The sequence below is a fragment of the Myotis brandtii genome, unplaced genomic scaffold (assembly GCF_000412655.1).
Source record: "Myotis brandtii unplaced genomic scaffold, ASM41265v1 scaffold736, whole genome shotgun sequence".
Taxonomy (NCBI): Eukaryota; Metazoa; Chordata; class Mammalia; order Chiroptera; family Vespertilionidae; genus Myotis; species Myotis brandtii.
This window is the reverse complement of record NW_005370921.1, coordinates 100,179-116,442: the sequence shown is the minus strand read 5'-3', so window position 1 is coordinate 116,442 and position 16,264 is coordinate 100,179. Positions and strand designations below refer to the sequence as shown.

Sequence of the window (16,264 nt, the reverse complement as noted above, 5' to 3'; positions counted from 1 at the left end):
CTGTGGGACGAAGGCCATGTCTGGGGAACAGGTAAGTGAAGGTCGTCCTTTCTAGGCTGAGGGCTCGGGAAAACCCTCAGCCAGGAGCAGCCTCTGCCAGGGGAGGCCCGAGGGCGCCAGCAGACCTGCTGCCTGCCTCCCCTGGGACGTGCCTCCCCTGGGACGTGCCCCAACCGCCAAGTCACCACAGGGAGGACCGCCATCCAGGGACAGGCAGAGGCCAATGGTCGGCTCCTCGTCGCTCGGATCCGAACCCCAGGGCACTCTGTGTTCATGAACCTGCCTGCCCTGCGTCTGGGACAGACAGCCCCGCACGCTTCCGCCACAGCTTCCTGTTTGCTCCCCTCTGTGCTCAGTGCAGATGACAAGCTGTCCCTGCCTGCCGCCCGCCCGCCCGCGCCCGCAGCTCACCTTCCAGAAGAGGGTGCTGCAGTGCCGGCAGAAGAGCAGCGTGTCCCCGTACTGCTCCCGCGTCGGGTAGCACTTCTGCAGCGCAAAGTACATCAGCTTCCACTCCACGTGGCCCTTCTCCGAGAGGATCAGGTGTCTGCAGAACTAGACGCGCACGCTCCGCTCAGTCAGCAGTGGTGAGCAGAGCGTGACGAGGTGCAAAACTGTTCAAGAGGCAGGTGGCGCGGGCAACACGGAATCACTGGACTTAAACTACCTGGGTTAAACCCAAGGGACTCATCAGAGGAAGCGCGTGCCCCTACTATGGGACCCCACACAGCCGTGACGCAGACTTCACTATTCAGATCTGGCCTGATGCCCATAAGTAGTTCAACTAACAGTAAGTCCAACCACGACGCTGCACACCTGAAACTGATATAATACTGTATGTCAACTGCACGTGACAAGTCAAATCAAAGAGGCAGGAAGTTACACACATCATCTGCCCGACATGAGCAAAGGCCCTGAAAAGACATTTCTGTGAAGATGTACAAACGGCCAAGAGGCCCAGGGCTTGCCCTGAGTCGGAAAGAGACACTGTCACACCTGCCGGGGGTGGGAGTCGCTGCCAGGCGGCACCTGGGCTTTCCATCTGGTTGGCACAGCATGCAGACAAGATGCACCTGTGGTGCCAATTCTGACACCGACATGAAACTGTGCGGACGACAGAGCCTCTACAGGGGCCCTTTAGGTCTGAGCTGGTGTGGTTCAGTGGCTAGAGCGTCAGCCTCCGGACTGAAGGGTCCCAGGTTCGATTCTGGTCAAGGCCACATGCCCGGGTTGTGGGCTTGTCCCCAGAAGGCAGCCAATCAATGATTCTCTCTCATCACTGATGTTTCTCTCTCTCTCTCTCCCTCTCCCTTTCCCTTTCTCTCTGAGATCGATGAAAATATATTAAGAAAAATACAGTAGCCCTTTACGGAATGCATGCAAGGACCTCACAAATGGTCAACCATGTTCCCAAGACGCCCACCATACACTTGACCCTCGAGCTGGGGAGCAGCCAGGGCACCTGGGGAGGGGCCCCCAGGAGCTCCGGGCCGCCACCCAGACGCACGTCACCCGCTCGATCCCTAGGCACGAGCCCTCCCTCAAACACGCACCGTCCCCACACCAGTGCCAACTCCAGAATGCAATCTCACTCTTCCCCTTCAAGTAACCCTGACCCTGGGCTTCTCCCCGAGATCCCCCAGTTTTCCTGGGGTCGCCCACCACCACAGGACTCAGTCTAGCAGGCGTCCTCTGGGTCCCAGGTGACCTCTGGGAGCCTTGGCCCCTCCTCTCAGGCCCTCAGGAGCGCTGTTAGCCGCTGCCCGAGGCCCGCCGCCTCCTCTCGAGTCCTTCAGACACCCGGGCCTCTCGACGGGCTGCACTCGGGCACCTGGGAGGCATCTCAACCCACCGTCTCCACCTGTGACTCCCAACCCCCAGGGACCACGGTACACGGCTGCGCCCACCCCAGCCAATGGGCCGCAAGTCCCTGGGTTGGTCCATGTCCACACCCTTCCTTCTTGGCGCCGCCTGTCACCGGCTCCCTGTGCCACTCGCCTGCTCTTCACTCTAGAGCTGCACCTGTTCCAAACGCCGCCAGGCAGGGGAGGGTCCACGGGGCTCATGACGCGCCTCCTCGCGCAGGGCCCTGCCACGCGGACCACGCCCACAACTGCCACTGCCCCGTGACCTGCATTTCCTCAGGGGGTCCTCTCCCGTCCGCCTGCAGAGTGGACGTGCTCACAGCACACCCACTTCCACTTCCCGAGTCCGTCACCAGCTCCACCACAGCCGTCTCTGCGGACGCGGACCGCCCGCCTCCCCTCCCCTCCCGCAGACCCAGGCTGCCTCGCACACAGCCACAGCCCTGACCGCGGAGCATAACGCAGGGAGGGCAGGGAGGGCAGGGAGGACATGGACAGCAGCATGCCACCCGCCGCCCAGGAAACCAAGGCTGGCGAGGCCCCGGCCGTAGCGGACACGCAGCCTGAGCCCATAGGGGAGACAGCGACACGGTGCTGTCAACAGAGGGGGGAACGCCGCCCTGTTCTGTGTTCCGTGTTGGGTCATATGAGTTCACGGTCCTTTTTAAAGATGAACAGGAAACTGCATAAGCTGTCGGAGAGAAGCCACACACGACCTTCCTAAACTGGACGATTCCGAGGCCACCACTCACCTGCTTCTCAGCAAAGTGGTACTGACACAGCTTCTTCCAGAGCCGCCGGTCCTCGCTGAGCGTGCGCAGCGTGGGGCTCACCTGGCCCAGCGTCACGATGTCCCAGCCGTCGGAGAGCCGGTACAGGATGTTGTTCAGCATGTGCAAGGGCAGGTCACTGAGCGTGAGGCCATGGTTCTCCTGCGAGAAAGGGAGCAGGACACAGCGCCTTCAGGCCACAGACCGACCTAACATTCCCCTCCCCCACCTGCCCGGGGCGTGATGCCAGCGTCCCTGACCCCACGCCTCCTCTGCTGGCCACCAGGGACGCCCGGAATTGGAGCCGGAATGGCCCAGGCTGCTTATGGCGACAGCCCCTCCACTGCATCTGCACGAGGGGACCTGTTTACTAGACGACACGCAAAGGGGCACCTGGAAGGGGCAGGTGCTGGGGACGTGTCAGGCCACGGAGTGTGCACTGCGCTCCAAGCCTCTGCTCTCAGCCTGGGCAGCTCAGTGGCCAGGGGCGTGGATGAATCCTTCACGGAGGCCCTTCTAGCTCACAGCTCTGTGATTTCAAGTACATAAGCCACACCCTCCCTCACACAAGCCGGTGAGGGAACTGAACTGTCCCTCAGGAGGGCTGGCACCATGTGGTGCTGTCGGAGGCCTGTGCCAGGGGCTGTGCCGTGCAGGCCCTCATTGTCCGCAGGAGTCTCCTACGGACAGACGGACAGACGGCAGGTGTCTGCTGGGCTCCACCCAGCTCTGCCCCCGCCGCAGAGGCAGAAGTGTCCCCGGCGGTCAGAGCCTCAGCCCCAGCACAGCTGGTCCCGTGTGCTGCCTCTTCTCTTCCATGACCCAGTGCCCTAGACAAGGGACATGTGTGGAGGAATAAACGCCCTTGATCCCAGGAGGGCGGGTGCAGGGAGAGGTGTGGAGGGCACAGGGCGCCCTCACTGTCCCCTCAGAGCGCTGTCACTGTCCTTGCTGTGCAAACCCTTCCTCAGCTCATCAGACACAACCACAGGGGAGCAAGGCCACATTTCTGCCTCATCCAGTGCCTCAAGCTGCAGGTACCATGGGCCTTGGACACTGGCAACAGTTTGGATGTGATGGCATGTCTGTCACGTGGGCCATCTTGCTTACAAGCCACACGCGTGCATCTGCCTCCACACACCTGTGCATCCGCGTCCACGCAGAGCGAGCAAGTGAGGGGAGTACAGGCCCTGCACGAGCCACAGGGCGGGGAAGGGCAGATTGCGCACACACGGAGCCGTGATTTCCTGATGTCATTTGAGCCCAAAGCACCTAATTTCCTTTCAGGGTGAGCGAGTTTACCACCTGGCCACCTGCGGAGTCAGCCCTTTTCAGTAGCAGCTGGAGCCCACTAACGGGCTCTTTGGTCTCACCCATCTAAAAACAACTTCAATAACACGAAAGAGGAAGAGAGCATCATCCTCCAAGCCGGGAGTCTGGAGAAGAGGTCACGACTTCGTGCTAAGGTCGTACCTGCGTCATCTGCAGGTTCTGCAGCTGCTGCTGCCAGGCGAGAATCGTCTCCAACCGGCAGACCCAGATGTTGATGTTCCCCACCAGCACGGACTTGCCCACGCCGCGGATCAGGATGCAGAGGGTGGAGCTCAGGTCTTGGAGCAGGTCTTTGATCAGCCGAGGGTTCTGGTGGTCGTCGAGCACTGGAACAAAAACAGCACGACTGTGCGTGGACAGCTGCCACCTGGGAGAGGGCCAGCTGCACCCCGATGTAACCTACAGATGAAATGGGGTGCACGCACACAGCCGACTGCACTCAGCCTCGGAAAGGAAGAAGACACGATGCTCAGGGAGACAAGCCGGACAGACAGCGGCTGTGGGACTCCCTGTCTGCGGACGGAGGAGTCGGAGCCTGAGACACAAGTGGACGGTGGAACCAGGGGTAGGGACGGTGGGAGTGAGTGTCTAGGCCAGTGATGGCGAACCTTTTGAGCTCAGCGTGTCAGCATTTTGAAAAACCCTAACTTAACTCTGGTGCCGTGTCACATATACAAATTACTTAACTCTGGTGCCGTGTCACATATAGAAATTTTTTGATATTTGCAACCATAGTAAAACAAAGACTTATATTTTTGATATTTATTTTATATATTTAAATGCCATTTAACAAAGAAAAATCAACCAAAAAAATGAGTTCGCATGTCACCTCTGACACGCGTGTCATAGGTTCGCCATCATTGGTCTATGGGGACAGAGGCTCAGTTGGGAAGATGAGAATGTTCTGGGGAAGATGATGGTGGTGATGGTGGCACAACAGAGCGAAAGGACCTAATGGTACCAAACTGTCAGCTTAAGTGAAACTGTTAATTGTACATTGTCTACGTTCTGTCACAATGAACAATGACCTCATTCCACTGCGACCCCACCTGGTTTCTGAGATACTGCAGATATGACGAGACTTAAACAGACTTTAAACTGTTTCCTGACCAAGCATTTCTGGTCGAGTCTACTTTTTGAGTTTAAACTGTCAGCCTCCATGTTCTTTACATTCTGCCATAAAGAAAAATGGTGTTTAAAAATGGCTGCACTCAGCCATTAACTCAGATATAGGGTGTCCCCCAAAATGTACACACACTATGAAAATACAAAGGCAGTGCTTACTCAAATACATTGCATTTTCAAAATGGAGCTATCAGCTGTTAGAGTATGTATACATTTTTTGGGGACACCCTATACATGCATAAACCCTATTGTTCTACCTATTTGCCACTAATCAATCAATACATTCACTAAATTAAAAAGAAATGTGTAGGTTTATTTGTTGCTGAAACAACTGAGCCCCAACCCTGATGGTTATGGAAACATTATGTGGTGAAGTGAAGTGTGAACGGCTAGCCAGGAACAGGTGAGATGTCCTTTCACTTATCTTTCTAATAATAGCACAATGATACATTTCTTGTATTAATGTAATATACTCCTTCCTATGCAAACGCAACTTTAAAAACATAAACAGCACGTGGACGTGAGAGCCAGAGGCCCTGGCACGGCTGTGCAGCCACGGCCACGCACCGGACGTCACCGTTGGACACACACACGGGGTGGGGGTCAGAGAAAACCCCTCTCTTCACACTAAAGCTCATTAAGATTCAGACGATGAAAAAGGTCAGTCATCCTCTTACCCTTGTGAACGATTTTATCCAAAATGTTGAAGTAATTCTTTTGTGCCACACCACTCAGTGAGGTTAACTGGGATTTTGCAATTAGCTGCAATAGCTTAAAAGAAAGAGGGAAAAAGCTGAGCATCAATCTCCTCACATGGAAACATACACCACAGTGACGACACGCACAGGACGGACGTGTGCCCCTCAGGGTCCTCGGTGAGAGGCGCCCGTCACGCCACCCCAGGACGTGACGCCTAGACCCGAGCCTGTGCCCCAGGCAGGCCTGCTGGCATCGGATCCGTGGACCTGTGCGCAGCCCCGTGCTCCGTCTGCTTCCCTGAAGACTCCAATTCTACGTGTGCAGGGCCTTCTCCTGTCTGTCCTTTCTCCAAAGCTCTCTCTTTCCAATCCTTGTAAACTCAGAATCACGGTCCTCTCACTTCTGCCCCTCAGACGCTGACCGCTCCCAAGTGCCCGCTCTGCCCAGCTCCCTCCAGGTCCTGTCCCGGCTCCAGTCCTCACAGCCTGTCTCCTCCGTCAGCCTTGGCTCACACTGTCTGTCTGCTCCCAGCTCCCGCCCCCCCAATGCCTCCCCAGCCCGTCAGGCTTTCACCCCTGACAAGTATGCTCTCCCCCCCGCCACCGGCCATCGGGCAGGTCCCGGTGCCTCACCACCCTGTCCACACCTCTGGCCTCGCCCGTCCTGAGGCAGGTGGGTGGGCAGAGCTCCTGCCGAGGCCCCAGAAGGAATGCAGGGCTTTCCCAGCTCCTCTGCCCGCCCGCCTGCTCCTCTCTCTCCAGGGAGAGCCGCTGCCCTCCTACAGGGCTCACGCCACCACCTGCCTCTGCAATTCCCCACATGCTCTGAGCAGGAATTGAGCCGTGACTTCACCGCCCTGCCAGCCTCTCCCTGGGCCATGTGTGGCTGCGGGTGTCACCCAACCTGCCCTGCGTCTGTGAACACCTTCACTCGCACCATCCTGACCGACTCTGCCCAACCGTGGCTGCTTCTGGCCAGCCTCACGCACTTCAGACTCTGCAGGGACGCCTGCCGCCCAGCCTCAGCCAGTGGACTCTATCCCTCCTCCCTCCTCCCTGCTGCCCAGCCTCAGCCAGTGGACTCTATCCCTCCTCCCTCCTCCCTGCTGCCCAGCCTCAGCCAGTGGACTCTATCCCTCCTCCCTCCTCCCTGCTGCCCAGCCTCAGCCAGTGGACTCTATCCCTCCTCCCTCCTCCCTGCTGCCCAGCCTCAGCCAGTGGACTCTATCCCTCCTCCCTCCTCCCTGCTGCCCAGCCTCAGCCAGTGGACTCTATCCCTCCTCCCTCCTCCCTGCTGCCCAGCCTCAGCCAGTGGACTCTATCCCTCCTCCCTCCTCCCTGCTGCCCAGCCTCAGCCAGTGGACTCTATCCCTCCTCCCTCCTCCCTGCTGCCCAGCCTCAGCCAGTGGACTCTATCCCTCCTCCCTCCTCCCTGCTGCCCAGCCTCAGCCAGTGGACTCTATCCCTCCTCCCTCCTCCCTGCTGCCCAGCCTCAGCCAGTGGACTCTATCCCTCCTCCCTCCTCCCTGCTGCCCAGCCTCAGCCAGTGGACTCTATCCCTCCTCCCTCCTCCCTGCTGCCCAGCCTCAGCCAGTGGACTCTATCCCTCCTCCCTCCTCCCTGCTGCCCAGCCTCAGCCAGTGGACTCTATCCCTCCTCCCTCCTCCCTGCTGCCCAGCCTCAGCCAGTGGACTCTATCCCTCCTCCCTCCTCCCTGCTGCCCAGCCTCAGCCAGTGGACTCTATCCCTCCTCCCTCCTCCCTGCTGCCCAGCCTCAGCCAGTGGACTCTATCCCTCCTCCCTCCTCCCTGCTGCCCAGCCTCAGCCAGTGGACTCTATCCCTCCTCCCTCCTCCCTGCTGCCCAGCCTCAGCCAGTGGACTCTATCCCTCCTCCCTCCTCCCTGCTGCCCAGCCTCAGCCAGTGGACTCTATCCCTCCTCCCTCCTCGCGGCCGCCTCCGCTGCCTTCCAGAGGAGGAGAGAAAGTGCTAACCACATGCTCAGAGCTGCACTGGCTGGCGAAGCCCACAGTCCATTACAATGTGACCACCACAGACCACCTCTGCCGCTTCTAACATTTACGTAGAGTGTCCCGCACTGCGGGGACCACGGACGACACGCAGCACCCAGCAGACCAGGCGAGAGCCTGCCCAGCCGCCCGGCCCAGACCTGCGGCTGGACCTCAGCGCTGCTCCCGCCCGTTCCCAGCAGCTCCGTGCTGCTCCGAGTCCTCAGGGTCGGCCATCATCACAATGCGGAGCAACACCCTCCTCTCCCGCCTCCTTGAGGAACCGGTTAGAGACAAGGAATTCAGAGATTAAGCAGCAGCTTTCGTGCTAATGCAGCCGGACGGAGATGTGACGGGTGAGTCTGTAGCCAATGGGGCTTCTGGGAACCGACCCACGAGAGACTCACCGCCCTGCAGCCTGAGGGACACAGGCCAGACACGCAGGTTCACTGCATCTGACCCCTCAATGGCCAGAGGAAAAGGAGCCGCTCACAGCCCTACTCTCGCCCCGAGAGGAGTGAGGGCAGAGCTGGAGTCACTGTAATGCAGCGATTCTGAGTGCTGCCCAGGAGCCCCAAGGGGTCCCAAGGTCAAAGTCACTTCTCCAGTGTCACCGAGACACTAGCCACACCAGACAGAGTCGGTTCGGCTGTTCAGGCTCCCGCAGGATGTAGATTTACAGCGAACAGAAACACGGAGTGCTTGCTGGACAGGCACGGTTTGGAGTACGGGATGTGATCAGCCTAACTCTCAAAGCACCCCTACGAGGCAGTACTACGATCCCAGGCTACAGATGAGAAGACGAGGCCCAGGGAGATGAAGAAAATGACCCGAAAGTCACGGGCTCAGAGAGGGGACAGAGGTGGTCGCAGGTCTGCACTGTCCGCCCCACCAGGCACCTCCCACCCATCGTGTGCCCGTCAGGCCTGGTGAGTAGCTTCTAACAGCATCACTGATTGGAAATTTCTTTATCTCACTTTAAAAAGTTTCTCAATTTTACTGCATTTAGTAAAACAAAGTGACTTAAACCCTACAGAAGCAGGATGTTCCTGAAGCCAAGCAGAACCCCCCGTCCTAACCTTCTGGCAAACCCTGCAGTCGTTCCTTCTCTGGAGAGCTCGGCGGCCCGACTCTCCACAGTCCGGACCCGTGCCTCTGCCCGAAGGTCCCCGGCGCCACGCAGACGGAGTCAGGCTGCCTTCGAGGCGGCTTCCCGTCCTGGGAACGCGTGAAGCAGATGGTCTGTGACTGTCCCTCTGCCCCCCTTCCCTGGGAATGAACACTCCATGGGCCTCATCCCTGTCACCGACTTCCAGTGCTGGCGCAAAGGAAGAATGTCAGCTGGGCCCTGGCCGGTAGCTCAGTGGGTGGAGCATCTTGCCGATACGCCAAGGTTGCAGGTTCAGTCCTCATCAGGCTCATACAAGCAGCACCAATGAATGCATCAATAAGCGGAACAACAAGCTGATGTTTCTCTCTCTCTCTCTCTCTCTCTCTCTCTCTCTCTCTCACCAATAAAAAAAGACTGCTAACGTTTATATAAATTGAATTGCTGCATAATTTACAGTTTTAGTTTTGTTGAAAGAATTCCTGGTTGCTGCACGGAGCCATACTCCAAGCTGACAGGATAAATACGCTGGAAGCTGAAGAACAACAAAGAGTACTGGGTCCTTGCTGGCCCCGTGAGAATGACGTTTACCATTTCTAAGTGACTTGGATGTTCACTTTCGCTGGCAATGCCATCGACTGAACAAAAGGCCTCCACCACCAGGGCGCTCACCAGCCAGACACGCCGCCCACGCCGCCCACTACAACCATCGCTTCTGTTGTTTCTCTCAGACACGTCAGAGCGACAGCACTCGGCCTCTGCTGGCTGGGGAGCGTTTCCTTGGCTGTCAGCAGGCCCCACACTGTCGCTTCTCACTCTTTCCTCCTCCATCTGATTTTCAGGGGCATTAACATAATTTCACCCGTGCACTTTGTCCCAACACCTTCAGGGGAAAATGACAGGAAATGCCTGGAGTAGCAGCCAACCGCGATGCCTGCACCGACAACAGGAGGTTGTTAACTGAATGTGAGCACGCCTTTCTGTGCTGAGGGACGCGGGAGGGACTGTTTTACAACCAAGAAGGGACGTCCTTCATTTCCAAAGACCAAGCTTTCCTGCAGAGGAGGTCCCACAGGTTTAGAAAACAACTGGCCAACCGTGACCATCTGAGAGCCCTGCTTGCCAGTGCACGCTGCCGGGGCAGTCTGTGGAGCACACTCGACGGTGAAAGTGGGGAGACTGCCCAGCTGGTGCGGCTCAGTGGGTAGAGCATTGGCCTGCAGACTGAAGGGTCCCGGGTTTGATTCCGGTCAAGGGCACATGCCTGGGTTGCAGGCTCAATCCCCAGTAGAAGGTGTGCAGGAGGCAGCCAACCAATGATTTCTCTCATTATCGATGTTTCTATCTCTCCCTCTCCTTTCCTCTCTGAAATCAATAAAAATAAAATAAATTTTTTTTAAAAAGTGACTCACAAAACAAAGTGTGTAAAGAGGGCTCGTTCTTCATCCTTTTGTTCAGTCCTGCCCGGAGTGCCCGGGGTGAGGATGTGACAATAATCTAGCCCACGACTGGGCCCCTTCACAAAGTTCAACACAGCCAACCGCAGCTCAATTAGAAAGGAGCAGAAACCCTCAGAATTCCCTGGACTCCAAGGCCACCCCTTTAAAACGTCATGTGACACATGTAAGTCAGGGGTTCCACGAGAAGAAGTCTGTAGAATCACGGAGGTCTGAACAGAAGCACTTGTCCGTTGCCAGGCCTGTCTGCCGACTCCCTGGGGGCACACTGTCTGCACGTTTGCTACCTCTGTCTACATCATGCCCAGAGCTCATGCCCACGTAGGCGGAGGAACAGAGCACAGTGCGTTCTACCTGCTCCGTGACTCCACCTGTGTCACTGTCCTATCAGATGGCGAGGTGTCAGGTCTCGGGAGAAGCACGCGTGCTGGGAGGGCAAATCAAGCCTCAGTGAAAAAATCACAGAGAGGCACCTCCCAGCCCCAGCCTCATGCAGGCACCTGGTCCTGTCTGTTTCTAGCTCCTCTGTGCACCGTGGAGGACGCTGCTGACGCTGCTGACGTAACACAGTCCTTAGGAGAAAGTTTCAAAACCTTCAAATAACCAGACAGTCTGGTCACTGTGTCCTTCCATTGTTTTCATGGCTTCGCTGTTTCAAGGATCCATGAAATGCTCGGAACGCAGGGAGGATCATCTCCAAAAGAAGTACCGTTGGCAACAAACCTCTGGAGAACTCAGGCGGGCGGCCTCCGTGCAGCCCCCGCTGGTGCCAAAGGAGCCCCCGTACCCATCCCATGAGGTGCCCGGAAACCAACGGAGACCAGCCAGTAGGTACGACTACCCCAGGCTTCCAGTGACCAACCCAATCGTGTGCTCCCTAACATTTCTTTCTTCTTAGCTGCCAAGAGAACATTTTAATCAAGATAAATATTCTCTAACTGGTACTAAAACGTTAAGCCTAAGCACACAGATACACCTAGATAGGGCTTTCCCCAGGAACAGAGGCCTTGCACCCTGCCTGGCAGCCATCCCGAAAAACGGATCCTACAGGCAGTGACGTCATGTCACAGCATCCGAGGAGCAACACTGATCTGAAACCCCTCGGACAACCGTAGCCCAGCCAAGGTGTTTCATGATCCCATCACCAGAGCATCGGGGAATGCAAAGTATCAGAGCAGTTTCCCTGAATCAAACCCGCCTTCCTCGGGAAGAGAAGTTTCGGTTCCACAAGAGAGAAGTGTGTCTACCTATTCGCTAAATTGAAAATCCTTTATGAGCACAACCACACTGTGACGTCCCCTCTGCCCACCTCCGCCCTGCCCTTCCCCCTCGAATCCACCCCGCCCTCACGCAGACATGTGCTTCCGCTAACGCTCCATCTTCTTCACCCAGGCCCTCCCGCCCCACCTCTGACATCCATATCTGTTCTCGTAGCGTTTCTAAAGGCTGAAAGCCACTATGAGACGTCTTCCCATCCCGCCGCAGCTGCAGGAACCATCACTGTCCCCTGCACCAGCAGGAGGCGAGGAAGCCGAAGAGCAGGCCTCTTACACAATAGGACAGGCGAGGCCTGGCCCAGAGCCCTTTCTGGAAGAGGCTGAGACACAAACCCCGTCCGGCCAGGTGCCAACAGCACAGCAGCTCTGTGAGCTCCTTTTGTCTGAAGTCCCCGTTCCAGGCTCCGCCGTGACACGTGAGGTGGGAAACGCAGGGACCATCAGGTAAACCCGCAGGGAAACGGCTGCTCCCCTGGCACCTCCCTGGCACAGTGCGCGAGTGCACGCATGGCGTGGAGAAACCCAGAAAGCGCGGAGGCCGGCCCGGTCCCACCCGAGCCCGCGGAGCCGGTGCTGAGCGGCACCGAGCCGTCTTCTCCTGAGCCCACTCCTGGGATATTTCTGCACCGCGAGGGAGCGCCGCTTTCTGCAGCGGCCAAGGCATCGAGTGTCTCACGGGAAAGGAAATACTCACTCTGACCACGTAGCTGAACCTGCGCACGTCCTGCACGGCGCTCGAGAAGTCCAGGCGGGTGAAGGCCTCCCCCAGGGTGCAGTATCCGTGCCGCTGGAAGACAAGCAAACAGTCAGCGCGGACGCACGCAAAGCCAATGCCGCTCAGTGTGGGCGAGTCTGTGCCAACTGTTTTTTAACCGTCAGCAAAGGACAGTGTCTACTATGATGCAGACACACCCAGGTGAGTGGCGTCAATCACACCGAAGCTGACCTACCATCATGCATCACTGAGGCAGCACAGACACCCTCACCCCGCGGGCAGACGACAAAGATGGACCCATCACGCATCTCGCCGATTTCTTTAGTTGGGACACATTTGGGGGGAGGGCCAATGAAGCCTGCAATCATACAATAAGTGGGAATATTCTCAGCTACGACACTGCGAGCACGCCCAGCAGGCGGCTGCTGTGAAGGGCCACTATGAACACGACCGCTGAGAATGTGACTGCTCGCAGGAGTCCCGAGGTCTGGACGTTTGCCCAACACACAGGCTGAAGGCAGAGGGAGAGGGTGGAGGTGGGGCGATTGACTACGGGGCAGGGCCTGCTCAGCACCCAAACCCCAAAGCTGGAATTAGACCCAGGTCCAAGAGTAAAAAAGATGAACAAAGTCAGTCTTCTATTTTTACTACTTTTTAAAACATATATCTATATATATATTTAATATATATATTATTGACTTCAGAGAGGAAGGGAGACAGAAACATCAATGATGAGAGAATCATTGATTGGCTGCCTCCTGCACGCCCCCTACTGGGGGTTGAGCCCACAACCAGAGCAGTGTCCTTGACCAGGACGAAACCCGGGACCCTTCAGTCGGCAGGCTGATGCTCTATCCACTGAGTCAGTCTTTTAACGAGTGAAACACCACTCTCTGCATAGATGGTTTTCTCCATGATGCACCTGCATTCCGACTGGTTTGTACATTAGGTGTCACTTTAAAGTCTACCTTCGGTACTTGAAATACGAAGAGTATAGAAAGAGATTTTCAATTCAGAGTCGTGGGACAGACAAACTGGGGGCCAATCACAGAAAACCCCAGGGTGGCAGGGGAGGGTCTAGAAGAGGAGGCTCGCCCTAGCGCAGCTAAGACACAAGGGAAGGGCTTGTGTTTTGTGCAAGTCCCAAGAACAGTCCTACTGGGTGCACAAACCACAAGATGCATTCATTCACAGCACTCAATACCTATTTTTATGGAGTATCTACTATATGCAAAGTATTTTCTGGGGGCTGTGGGGGAGCAAAGCCTAGACAGAACCTGAACTTGATCCCAGCTGGTACTTCTACTCTAATGTCTTCTCAATGAACAGAGCTCCGTGTGCTGGTATACAACTCCTGTCCAGGCAGCCCCTTCTCACAACAGCCTCTTCTGTTGGGGGAATTAAATCTGATCCACAGAGCGAACAGCAAATCGCACGTCTGAACCACATGAGCTCGCCCACCTGGTGGGGGCCTGGAGCCATGCAGGCAGGAGCTCAGTGTCTGCGGGCGGCCACAGTCGGCCATGTAGACGGGCAGCAGAGATACCTGGTCCATCCAGGTGAGAAGACTGACAGCCTAGTGAGGCCGAGAGAGCTGGCGAGAGAAGTGCCAGCTCTCAGTCCGTCCCTGCTCCCTCCCTGAGCTGGTTACACTGTGCTCCTGGGATCCACAGATCCACTGGCACCTGCAGAGTCACGTAAGTTCTGTTCGGTTGCTTGCGCTGGCCTAAGCTGGTTCTCTTTTCTGCCATCAGTGTGGTAACACAGAGCAAATGAAATATGAAAGAGTCTTAAGTCAGCTCAAATTATGTTAGATTCTGTGAAACATTCGTGTAACGGTGCATTAGACTGTATGCGAAGGATTAGTCCCTCCGTACCCACTAACAATGTTAACCGCCACCAAGCAGTCAAATACGTTCTGTCTCAGAAGCTGGGCCAGTTTCAGGTCACCCACTGACTAACGCCTCTGGAACAGGTAACTTACGCCAATGGAATGTATACTAAACAATTACTCCCCAAATCATTCCCCAGTTGCTGCAAAATAAGGCAAGTGCCGAGTTCCTCAGACTGCAAAGCAGGTAAGCTTCCCGGACACTAAGCAGAGAAAAAGGAAACAGGTGGAAGTGAGTGGACTGTTTCATGGCTCATAGCAACGCTTCTCCAACTTGGCAAGCAAAGGAGGGGAAAGGTTCACTGCTCTTTGCCCAGTCACAGTCAGTTACGACGTCATGTCAGCTGCCCGGCCTGGGAAAGGAGGGTTAGAGTCCTCCCTGTCCCAGCCCGGCAGGCCCACGCAGCCCCGCTAGCAGCAGGGCTCCGCAGGAGCAGCTCTCGGGAGAGCAGGCCCACCCTTGTTCTGTTTATTCAGGTTTGTGCCAGGGGCACCGACCACACACACACACACACACACACACACACAGCCGTCTTCACAGGGTTGATGTTGCAAAAGAAGTAACTTATTTAATGTGAAGTTACATGTTCAACAGGACAAAACATATACGCTTACTCACAACACAATACTTACTTCTCTTGTGCTTTCTTTGTGGACATAGATCCATTTTTCACGAAAAAAACCTACAACAGAAATTAACTTTGTTTTTAAAATCTGGGAAATAATTTCAAAATGAAGATTTTCAGGAACTTAAAATAGTTGCATAAGTTAACAAAATTATCTGATATACAGATTGAGATGCCTTTACTTGTTAAATGTGAACAGAATTCTTTGTGGTTTTTTTTTCTAAATTTAATTTTATTGATTTCAGAGAGGAAGGGAGAGGGAGAGAGAGATAGAAACATCAATGATGAGAAAGAATCATGATCGGCCGCCTTCTGCACGCCCCACATTGGGGTCAAGCACACAACCTAGACATGTGCCCTGATTGGGAATCGAACCATGACCTCCCGGTTCATAGGTCAATGCTAAACCACTAAGCCACATTGGCTGGGCAAATTCTGTTTCCTAACGTTAGTTTAAGAGGTGCTGAAACACATCTTTACATGAAATACGATTTTCAGACAGTACCAACTTTTAGTAACTTAGAAGAAAATTAGTTACTAATGACTATAAATATGAAAACATAATTATAAAAGTACAATTAATAAAGTGTTATGTCCTTGCCTTTAAATTGTATTTGATTTAATTAAATTTTTTCATGTAACTGAATCCTAAAGCTTCAAGGGTCATGATAACTGCCCCCCACACAGGGCCCGACCTTCCTCAGCAGACTGACTACACGGGAGCACTCCTCCCAACTTACAGAGGCGCTCAGTGCAGAGTAGGGGCTGCACAGGGGAGTGCCTGCCTCCCCCAGGGCTAACCAGCTCTGACCACCTTTGTGTCTTGCTCCGAACAGCAGCGCCTCCTGCACAAAAGTCCAAAGTCAAAACGCCTCAGGTTGGGCCTCAGTGCCTGGCAGCAAACTGATGGTGACCACTGTTCCGTCGCTCGGATGTGCGAGCTCTGTAGTGGGTTTTGCTATCCTTTGTTTTGTTTTTGCCAATCTTACTAACAAAATGGTTGAGCATCAACCCATGAACCAGGAGGTCATAGTTTGCTTCCCAGTCAGAGCACATGCCCAGGTTTCGAGCTCAATCCCCAGTAGGGGGTGTGCAGGAGGCAGCCAATTAATGATTCTTTCTCATCATTGATGTTTCTATCTCTCCCTCTCCCTTCCTCTCTCCGAAATCAATCTATATATATAAAAAGCCAGCGACCATAATGCCATAACGACCGGTCGCCATGATGCCCACTGCAGCCAGCGAACCAGCCCGATCAGGGGGGCGGGGCCGGCCAGCCAACCTCCTGCAGCCCCTCTCCCCACCCGGCCCCACCCCAGATCAGGAGCAGGGCTGGCGGCCAACCACCCATGGCCCCTCCCCCAGGTCACTGGTTCCCCAATTGGCCCCCCC

The 16,264-nt window shown here is 55.6% G+C and overlaps 1 protein-coding gene across 4 annotated transcripts in view; it reads right to left on the bottom strand.

Moving 5' to 3' along the window:
- Positions 1-16,264, bottom strand: part of FBXO25 (F-box protein 25) — a 37,608-nt gene that overhangs the window by 2,660 nt on the left and 18,684 nt on the right. For all 4 annotated transcript variants that reach the window (XM_014530384.1, XM_014530382.1, XM_014530385.1 and 1 more), the window contains exons 4-9: positions 14,880-14,929; positions 12,335-12,427; positions 5,770-5,863; positions 4,109-4,293; positions 2,618-2,797; positions 412-555 (exon numbers count right to left, since the gene is read on the bottom strand). In XM_014530384.1, coding sequence (XP_014385870.1) covers positions 412-555; positions 2,618-2,797; positions 4,109-4,293; positions 5,770-5,863; positions 12,335-12,427; positions 14,880-14,929 — 746 coding nt within the window. The remainder of the gene's footprint in view (positions 1-411; positions 556-2,617; positions 2,798-4,108; positions 4,294-5,769; positions 5,864-12,334; positions 12,428-14,879; positions 14,930-16,264) is intronic.